Source organism: Pyrus communis, chromosome 1, assembly GCF_963583255.1.
Source record: "Pyrus communis chromosome 1, drPyrComm1.1, whole genome shotgun sequence".
Taxonomy (NCBI): Eukaryota; Viridiplantae; Streptophyta; class Magnoliopsida; order Rosales; family Rosaceae; genus Pyrus; species Pyrus communis.
Window position 1 is genome coordinate 42,573,081 of NC_084803.1, and position 10,281 is coordinate 42,583,361.

Consider the following 10,281-nt stretch of genomic DNA (forward strand, 5'->3'; position numbering starts at 1 on the left):
ATCATTGTTGTGGCTCGACAAGTGCTATTCGTGTCATATCAATTCTTAATCATATCTCTTATCATGATAATTAATTAAGGATACGTACCAAAGAGAATCTAGCTAGTGACATAATTAAGATTTGACTTAGAAGAATATAAGAACATATATATATATATATATATGGTGCAGTCTGATTGATGAGACTATGACTCTGCCAAAACCCTAATCTTTCAAGAAATAATAATATAATATAATAGGAATATGTCATCGAAGGTCTGGGCTTAACTAGGTGGATCGTGTGCTGTACAATTATATGACATCAAAGCTTTGGCGATGGTGGAATTCCAAGTCATGTTGAAATGAGTGTCATCTTTGTCGTCTAAAAGATATCATTGCCACTCATGTCAAATGGGACGTCGTCGTATATTATCTACTCAGCTCTACGTTGAAAGTATGTATTATCTCGATTATTATTGCGTCTTTAAAGCATCTAAGGCCATCCGTTAGTAAAATACACAACGAGTATAGAAATTAAAAATTACATACATACATATCGTGAAACAAATAGTGGTTGTTCTTATACAATGCATGTTAGTAAACTATCACAAACTTTATCATAATGTAGATAAGCTTTTGGGTTACTATAAAGAACCTTTGGGTAACCACTCGTGCATGTATTTGATATCCTATATAAAAATGGTCTAATGATAATGGAAATACACTCTTATTTCCTCCTCCTAATCCCTATCTTGTTTCTATTTTCTTTTTTTCCCTATATTGTATTTCCGACAATACATGTATTATATGACGATATTGTTAAAAAGATACTTTGAAAAATATGGTCATTTTTCTTAAATTGCAACATTGATTTATTTTTGTTGTTTTAATAGTGTGTTGCCACTTAGTACTATGATCTAATGGTTTTCTTCTTCACTTATAAGTGAGAGATTTTTAGTTCGATAATTTACATGAAGAACTACTGAACTCAATCACTTGCTACCATTACTCTTTAATTTTATGCTGAAGTCTATCCTATAAAAGTACTTAAATTAGATCAGGGATCGATTTTTAAGTTTTGTCGTAAACCAAATTGGTTACTTCCAATCATGTGTATTCATATTCTGCTGTTTATGTTTTATTACACTCAAATTAGTCAAATCAAATTATATTTAAGTAAGAGGTTTAGGGTTATAAGTGAGAGGTTTTTTGTTTGATAATTTACATGAAGAACTACTGAACTCAATCACTTGCTACCATTACTCTTTAATTTTATGCTGAAGTCTATCCTATAAAAGTACTTAAATTAGATCAGGGATCGATTTTTAAGTTTTGTCGTAAACCAAATTGGTTACTTCCAATCATGTGGATTCATACTCTGCTGTTTCTGTTTTATTACACTCAAATTAGTCAAATCTAATTATATTTAAGTAAGATTATTTGCTAGACTCAAAACAAGCATGTTACTTATGGCCCCAATACTTATAACTCAAGGTTTAACTCTCGGGTTTCCACCACAACTCCCAAAAAGTTCTAAAACCTGAACCCAAACAACATCTAAATCCCTAGTATTCGTTTGACAAAGAACTCCATTATGGTGGATTATTTTTATTTTGGGGGTTGGAGGAGGGGAGTTAACATCTGGAATTGATTCTTTAATATGAGGGAGTTGATTTTTATACACCATTCTCTATTTCGTGGCCATTATTAAACTTATTAAACAAAACAACATGTATGTTACATTATGCTATGTAGAAGAAGAAAAAGACTGTGTTCATCATGTATTTCATAGCTCGTTTAAAAGTGTTTTTAAAATGACTAAAAAAGAGTTTTTGGTAAAAATATTTTTGAAACAAATCCTTAATAAAAATGCCAAGTAAATTCTGTTAGAATCTAAAAACATTTTTTCTAAAAATACTTAGTCATTTACAAATCATTTTCAAACAAACCCTTCATGCAACAGTGTACTTTGACGAATTTTGAATCACAGTGATAAGTATTCCTCATGATTCAGAACATACTAGATATTTTTTGGGTGTATTAGTGGTGGCTTCACCGGCTTACATGCTACATCTATTTTTAATACAACAATATACATACTAAGTGGCGAATGAGTAAATTAGTATCAAACTTCTTGTCTACAAATTTGAACTTAAGATCTTTTATTTATAAATAAAGAAAATTACCACTATACCATAATCTAAAATACATGTTAGGGCTTGTTTGAAAGTGCTTTTTGGGAGAAACACTAAATATGAGCTCGTTTGGATGTGTTTTTAACATGACTGAAAATGCTTTTGATGAAAATGTTTTTTGAACCAAACCTTAGTAAAAATGCAAGTTAATTATGGAAAAGTACTTAAAGTGCTTCCTGGAAGAAGTACATAACTGGTGCTTCTTCCAGAAATCACTTTAAGTGCTTTTGGAATCAAAAACATTTTCTCTAAAAGCGCTTTCAGTCATTTTAAAAGCACATCCAAGCGAGCTCTATGTGTTTTTTGCAAGAAACACTTAGATTGCTTTTTAAAAGCACTTAGATTTTAAAAACACATCTAAACGAGCTCTATTACACTTGTTTTTACCTGAAAATGGTTCCAAATTAGCTCGTTCTTGGGCTAGTCGACCCAGGTCCAAGACCTAACAAATTTTCCAAGTTTAATGTAAGCCTTTTGTCCAACTTCTGTTGGACCGAGCCTGATAGTTACTGGCCTCGTACACAAGGCCCAACGTAACCCCAACTGAATTGTGCCCTAAATCTAACGGATGACAATCCATGTTATCATTTTATCATTTTGACAAGTTAATCGTAGCCGTGGGTTCCACTTTAAAAGCACTGTAAGACCCCATTAACATAGCTAGGGTTCGCTCAGTCAGTCTCACCGAAGAAAATCCATTGCTGGTTGCGCCTCTTGCTTCTTACAATTTCCCTCTCTTCCTCTCGATTCGCAGGTAGCATCGTTCAATTTCTCTGAAAATTTTAGGTCTTTCATATAATTCATGGAAATTTTTTGTCTTCTTTAATTTGTAGTTCTACCAATGCCCATAATTCATGGAAATTTGAATCGAAAGTTTAATTTTGGATCGATAAAATGAAATCGCTTTATGATTATTCTATTTTGTAATATAGGACTGTTAGGTTTTTGGGGTTTTCATAGAATTTCCGTTTGTATTTGTTGTGATTTTAATTTGTACTTGTTGCCCTGATCACTGTGGACATGTTTGATACTACCAACTTCCTCCGTTGGCGAAACCGAATTGCTTCCCATGAGAACATTGTGAGTAATCAAGGCTGGGGTCTCAAAAGGGCTCTGGTTTTACCAAAACCCTAATTGGGGTTTTGGAAAGAAATACCGAGGAGCCCGAGAATTGGCACCATTTTTGTGCCATAGGCCTTTGGTTGTTGGGAGCATTTGGTGTCGCCGATTGGAGAATGTGGTTGTATTCTACCTTGCTTTCGGTTTACGGGCGTCTCGTTTGAGATTTCAATTGTTTTGTACGTTTTGGTGATTCCAGTTTATTTTCAATTGTTTTTACAGTTTTAGGATCTTTTACAACCAATTTTTGGACCTTGAAGTTGTAACAGTGCAATGGTTTCTTGCCAGCAATTTTTTTTTTTTTACAGTTTTAAGATCTTTTGTCATCAATTTTTGGATTTTTTGATGGTTATACCACAAAGATTAGTTTTTGGCGTTTGGTAAAATCATTTTTGTAGTTTAATTTTATGTTGATGCTGTATTGTTTTTCTTTATCAAAGTGTGAAAATAATTTGTTTCATTATTTTACCTGAACGAGTTATTATTGTTTGAAATACATGACTGAATTTATTTGAGTAATTGTAAGAAAATCTGAGGTTTTGAAGCTTTGTAGACCTAGTTTGAGAAGGAAGCATGTCTCATCGTAAGTTTGAACACCCAAGACATGGCTCTTTGGGGTTTCTTCCAAGGAAAAGAGCAGCCCGCCACAGAGGAAAAGGTTTATTCTTTGTTTTCAGTTTTAACGTGCTATTTAGTAGTCTGTGTTTCTTTGAAAGTTGCAATTCAATGATATATTGACTCGTGTTTGTTTGAACTTGCTCCTGATTTTTTTTACAATGAAATGCACTGGCTTTTTATCTCATGTGTGTGTTACTATTGTGAAGGAGCGTTATAAGTTGCACGTAACTTGTGGACCTGTATTTTAGCCATTGGTTCAGTTATATAGGAATGAGAATGCTTAGTTGGTACAGATGTGCGTGTTTCATCTCATTTTATATCATAACTAATATTTCTCATACAAGTTGTTGGTTTCTCAGTGTATATCCATGATGGAATGCTATTGTATATTTTATCCACTTAGTTTGTAGCAGCAACATTTGTATTTATATCTTAAGACTATTTTTTTCTGTTACTGTTCTTTATGAAACTGTTTAATCTAACTTTAGGGTTGTTTTCTCAATGGAAAATCTGGCTTACATGATTTTGTTTATGCAGTGAAGGCCTTCCCTAAAGATGATCCAACAAAAACTCCCAGATTGACTGCTTTCCTGGGATACAAAGCTGGAATGACCCATATTGTGAGAGATGTTGAAAAACCCGGGTCAAGTGAGTTGGTCTATTGTTTTGGCTTGTATTTTAGGAAACTCTTTACTTTGAGGAAAACTTTGTGATAAAAAAATTAATAGAAATATAAGATAAAAATTAGGAGAATTACATTGATGACATTTTTCAGCAAAATTTTTGTATTTGCATTGTAAATTCTATAGAATACTATGATGTTTTGTATGTACCAGAACAATGCTTGTGCTGATTTTCTTGATGTTTTCTTGAATTAAGCTTTACGCGGTTTTTATTGATCAGTGGTCTGAAGTTTTTGAATTAGAAAGTTACGAGGGATCTATTTTCTATTATTCTATGTTAGTTCCCATTTGTATTGAATTGTAGTATCCTGTTATTGACTTGTCTTAAAAGAGTGTTGTAACCTGTTCTTCCGGTTACGTAAGTGTAGTAGTATTGTTTTGTGGCTTGTTCTTTGTGCTTGGTCTAATTATATATTATCTGTACCTGTATTATGTTCTGAAATTAATATTTTTCCCTGCAGAGCTACACAAGAAAGAAACATGTGAAGCAGTTACAGTTATTGAAACACCACCAATGGTGGTGGTTGGTGTTGTTGGTTATGTGAAGACACCCCGTGGTCTCCGGTCCTTGGACACAGTTTGGGCCCAGCATCTGAGTGAGGAGGTGAAGAGGAGATTCTACAAGAACTGGTGCAAGTCAAAAAAGAAAGCATTCAGCAAGTACTCAAAAAAGTATGAGAGCGAAGATGGGAAAAAAGACATCCAGGCTCAGTTGGAGAAAATGAAGAAATATTGCACTGTGATTCGTGTTTTAGCCCACACCCAGGTAAATGATTTTGGTTTGTTTTCTGAACAGAAAAAAAGTATGTGATTACTGGAGTGTTAAGTAAAACAGTTACCCTGTTTGCTGCCATTCCGATGTTCTATTGCTAAACTTTTATATAGAATTTAATCTTTTTTTGGCTTATCTTTTGCAGATTAGGAAAATGAAGGGATTGAAGCAGAAGAAAGCCCATCTGATGGAGATTCAAGTGAATGGTGGGGACATTGCAAAGAAGGTTGACTATGCTTATAGCATGTTTGAGAAGCAGGTTCCTGTTGATGCTGTTTTCCAGAAAGATGAGATGATTGACATTATTGGGGTTACTAAGGGGAAGGGTTATGAGGGTGTGGTGACTCGATGGGGCGTCACCCGTCTTCCACGTAAGACCCATCGTGGTCTACGTAAAGTAGCCTGTATTGGTGCCTGGCATCCAGCTAGGGTGTCGTTTACTGTTGCCAGGGCTGGGCAGAATGGTTACCATCATCGTACTGAGATGAACAAGAAGATTTACAAGCTCGGAAAGGCTGATCAAGAGTCACACTCTGCAATGACTGAGTTTGACAGGTTGGTGCCTCTTCCTTTGTAATTTTCTTCTTCGTTTGACTTCACCGGGATCAAATTTGCATCATATTTGCATCATCGGTTTACTTGTACGTGTTGGAAATTGGGTTTAACTTGAACTTTTACTTATGATATTTAAATGTTTTTATGTTCAGGACCGAGAAGGATATTACCCCGATGGGAGGTTTCCCACACTACGGTGAAGTGAAACAGGATTACCTTCTAATGAAAGGCTGCTGCGTGGGTCCTAAAAAGCGTGTTGTTACTTTGAGGCAGACGCTTCTGAAGCAAACATCTAGGGTTGCTCTGGAGGATATTAAGCTCAAGTTCATTGATACATCGTCCAAATTTGGCCACGGTCGCTTCCAGACTACCCAAGAGAAGGCGAGGTACTACGGGCGGCTCAAGGCTTAATCCGGCAACGGTGATCGATCCACAGTAATCCCCATTTTCTTTCATTCATTACTAGTGATTCAGACATTTTTATGTTTCTGGTTTGGATTGCAAGTTTTGCCTGCTTCCAGTTTTGTGGTGACAGTTTATTGGATTCTTTCGTTGTTTTCCCGGTTAATTAATCCCGGGAAATGATCGTTTAGCTGTTTCTGTCGCGTTAGCTCGTGTTTCTTTCTATTCCTGTTCAAGCTTATTGCACAAGAAGATTTGAAGGGCGATTTCGATGTGAGTGTTTTGGATTAATTCTTAGTAATAATGCAGAAGAATTTTTGAAAAAAATACTTAATTTCTTTCTGCGAAAAGCACTTTTAACAATAGGGCTTTTACTACTTCCAAACGAGTAAATACTTTTGACGATTTTTTGTGCTTATCCACCCTGACACCGCTCCATTGTTAATGATATTAATCTCATGAATCGAATTGGTAAATTTTCAAGTTCTTCAGATGCATCATACGCTAATAGAAAATTGATAAAATCGATTAGCCATTTGATTATTATTGTGAAAGGGACCCATACATTTGTATAAAATTTTGGGTTTTAATAAAAGGGCTTTTAATACTTCCAGACGAGTAAATACTTTTGGCCCTTTTTTATGCTTATCCACCCTGACACCGGTCCATTGTTAATTATATTAATCTCTTGATCCGAATTGGTAAATTTTCAAGTTCTTCAAATGCGTTAATAGAAAATTATTAAAATCGATTTAGCCATATGATTATTATTGTGAAAGGGACCCACACGTTTGTAGAAAGTTTTGGGTTGATGTTTTATCACAGCCCACATACGTATTTGTTGATCCGAAAAAAAAATAAATAAATAAAAAAGGAAACTTTAAAGAAAAGTTTTCGGTACTGTTTATTTTAACGAAAAATTATATTTTTATACTAAAAAAATCAATCATGTTACTATTTACTTTACCTTTTACTTTATCTTTATTATTAAAACGTAAAATTTTTAAATCATTTTTATTAGTTTTTCTAATAAAAAAGGCAAAATATAGCATGTGAAGTGGGAAAAACTGGTAGTACATATCTGTCCTCCTTGAGGGGTGCCAAAACCAAATCCAAAACAAAAACAGCAGTCAGAGTCAGACGGTGAGACCATGTAGAACAATGAGAATGGCGTCGTTGTCGGAGGTCACGAAGGAGAGAGATAATATTAGTGTGGTTAGAAGTAGGTCGCTGATTCGAATTAAGTATTTATCTTTTTTTTTTATTGTGTACTATGTAGTGTTTTCACCTGATAGCAAACCTTAAATAAAAAGAAAATATTTGCTAATAAGAGGTTAAGTGAAAATGTCCTCTATTTAAAGTGTCGAGAACATAAGATATTGAGTTAAGTTACAATCTAAATTCATTGTTTGACAACAGTTATTGGCATAAGATACATACGCTCTGAAAACTTTAGTAATGTTGTTGTTGTTGTTGTTGTTTTTTTTTTTTTTTTTTTTAAATTTTAATTTAAGGTGTAAAAATATTAAAAATATGAAAGAGTAATGTTGTGGTTGTTGTTTTTGTTTTTATTTTTTATTTTATTTTTTTAAATTTAAGGTGTAAAAATATTAAAAATATGAAAGAGTACTAGTTTAGATAGGCCTTCACATCAGTCTCAGACATGGTGATGGCCTTGTTGACAAAAGGCTTGCACTCAATGGCCAAGGCTGCCCCTCTCTTCCTCATTTTTTCTCAGCAATTTATTATTATTATTATTATTATTATTATTTTAAATTTATTATTAAGAAGGAGTGAATGAGTTTGAAATTATTATAATAATTTAGAGGAGGAAGGAGTTTTGAACTTGGCATATCTAAAAATTCAATACTCTATCCATTAGGATATTGAACCATATGCTGGATTTATTTTCTAAAAATTCCCCCTTTTTGTGTAAATCGGCTTGTGAAATGTGTAAAAAAATAAGAAAACCGCATGCGAAAATCACTCTTCTTTAATTTTTCTATCTTACTTGTGTCTAATTAGAATTCAAGATTTCGATAATAAATTCTATGGTCCAATGAAATATTATATTTTTATTCTTAAGACCACGCTACAAGGCTCTGCTTTGTGAGTCAACATGGCCCTTTACTTTAAAACTTTGCTTTGAGTTTTGGTGGGTTTTTCGTTGTAAAGAATTCAGGTAATTGGCTCTAGTGATTCTGACAAAAGTCTCAAAAGGGCATCTTTTATTTATAAAAATATGTATATGAAGAACAATTTGATGTGGTCTACATGTCACCTCCTCCTTTTTGTAGCTTTGGTCTTTTATGCATGCTAATTGCTTTTGCTACCCCTATTGCCCCATTTTCTTTCTTCTCTTGAATCATTCCTTTCTCGTTGGAGTAAAATCCACAACAAATTTCCATGTTCGGAATTTAGAGATTGAGATATCAGAGCCGTTTTAGAGAAAGAAGATTTGAATTATGCAAGTTTTTTAATTTTTATGAAACAGACTATTAAAATTGATTATTTTTAAAATTAAAATTAAGTGACTCGAATTTTTCCATCTATACACTTTGAACAATCCGAAGTAGATTTCAATACTTCCTCAACTGCTGGTACATCACAGCTATGATTGATTCTATATATCCCTCTCTCTCTCTCTCTCTCTCTCTCTAGATTTCCCACCTTAATTTTTTCATTTAAATTTAAATTTTTTGGTATTTTCATATTAAAATTTAATACACACCTTGCACCTGCAGCAGCCTTTAGTTCGTTTTAATAATCTTTAGCAGCTTTTTCTTTCTTATGTCTTTATTTTTTTGCTCTTTCTTTTTATTTAGTGGGTAATTATTGGAGATTATGTGAGATATTGTTCACCTTTCCATGATTACACTCCAATGCTAATGTTGGATTTGAAATCTTTGTGACGTTTAACCCAAAAGTTTAAAATTAGGTTCCACAAATTGAGTAGTTTCCCAACTCTATTTTTTTTTTTCCTTTCTAGATTATAATTATAAACTTGGAAGATATGGAGTAGTTGAAATTAACGAAAGATTTGACGCAAAACATAGTGTAGTTGTGTTCTATAATTCTTATAGTCGACCATACTTAATGGGATAAAGGTTAATTGTTGTTGTTATAGTTATAAACTTGGAATGATCATGTTTGTGCATGTTGGTTAAGCACTTGATGCATATAATCTTTTACTCATTGGTAATTTATGTAAAGAAAATGTAGTAAAGCCAAGAATGGCTAAGAAATCATAACTTAGTGCTAATTTCCACCAAAGGGCAGATGGATTCATGTGGGTTAATGAGTAGGTTTAGAAATGCAAATTGTGACCTAAATGAACTTTTTTAGAACAGTGTTTGACTCCTTACGTTAAAAAGTCATTCTTCTTTCTCTTACAATCATTCAGTCTCTTTTTCATCGTCATCTAAAAATCATCTCTAGAAAATTCATTTGATTTAGAGACTATTTAGTCATCCATAAGAATCAAACAAATTGTTTTAGAGATTTATTTACCATAATCGTCGATTTGTTTAACACATATGAATAGCTAAACAGAATTCAAAATGAATGATTTTTTTTCTTCTAGAGATGATCTTTAGATGATAAAGAGAATAAATGGTTTCGATTATGACGATTGTATGATGAAACGATATCACATAATCATTCAAGAATGAAGGACTTCTCACATGTAAGAAGCCAAGTATTTTTTTTTTGTATGCCAATGATATTCTAGTCTAAATTAAGCTACGAGGAAAAGAAATTAAACTTGGTGCAGTGGTAATATAGCTGACTTGATTGCGTCCATATTTTATTACCCTAATTAAATGAAGTTTAGCACTTAAAAAAAGTTGTCAACTTTTAAAAAGCACCAAAGGGAGCGTTGTTTTTGGCTAGACAGACAGGGAGGCCCATTCTTTTGATTTCTTTAAGTTTGCTTCTTCAGACAAGGTATAGTATCCAT

General features: G+C 33.2%; 1 protein-coding gene across 2 annotated transcripts; it reads left to right on the forward strand.

Moving 5' to 3' along the window:
- Nucleotides 1–2,810: 2,810 nt before the first annotated feature.
- On the forward strand, nucleotides 2,811–6,508 carry LOC137735770 (large ribosomal subunit protein uL3y-like). 2 transcript variants are annotated; one of them, XM_068475213.1, is made up of 6 exons: nucleotides 2,811–2,928; nucleotides 3,847–3,951; nucleotides 4,449–4,559; nucleotides 5,056–5,360; nucleotides 5,512–5,921; nucleotides 6,074–6,508. In XM_068475213.1, the coding sequence occupies exons 2-6, from the start codon at nucleotides 3,867–3,869 to the stop codon at nucleotides 6,330–6,332; spliced, it is 1,170 nt and encodes a 389-aa protein (XP_068331314.1). In that variant the 5' UTR covers nucleotides 2,811–2,928; nucleotides 3,847–3,866; the 3' UTR covers nucleotides 6,333–6,508. The 2 variants fall into 2 exon arrangements, with proteins under 2 accessions (XP_068331314.1, XP_068331316.1); XM_068475215.1 differs by having other exon boundaries at nucleotides 2,845–2,928; nucleotides 3,820–3,951.
- The last annotated feature ends 3,773 nt before the right edge of the window (nucleotides 6,509–10,281 follow it).

Excerpts from the sequence above, each read along its gene's own strand:
- LOC137735770 (XM_068475213.1), top strand. The coding sequence starts at position 3,867 with ATGTCTCATCGTAAGTTTGAACACCCAAGACATGGCTCTTTGGGGTTT. Across the intron at positions 3,952-4,448 it reads AGCCCGCCACAGAGGAAAAG|TGAAGGCCTTCCCTAAAGAT; the intron begins GTTTATTCTTTG and ends TTGTTTATGCAG. Across the intron at positions 4,560-5,055 it reads TGTTGAAAAACCCGGGTCAA|AGCTACACAAGAAAGAAACA; the intron begins GTGAGTTGGTCT and ends TTTTCCCTGCAG.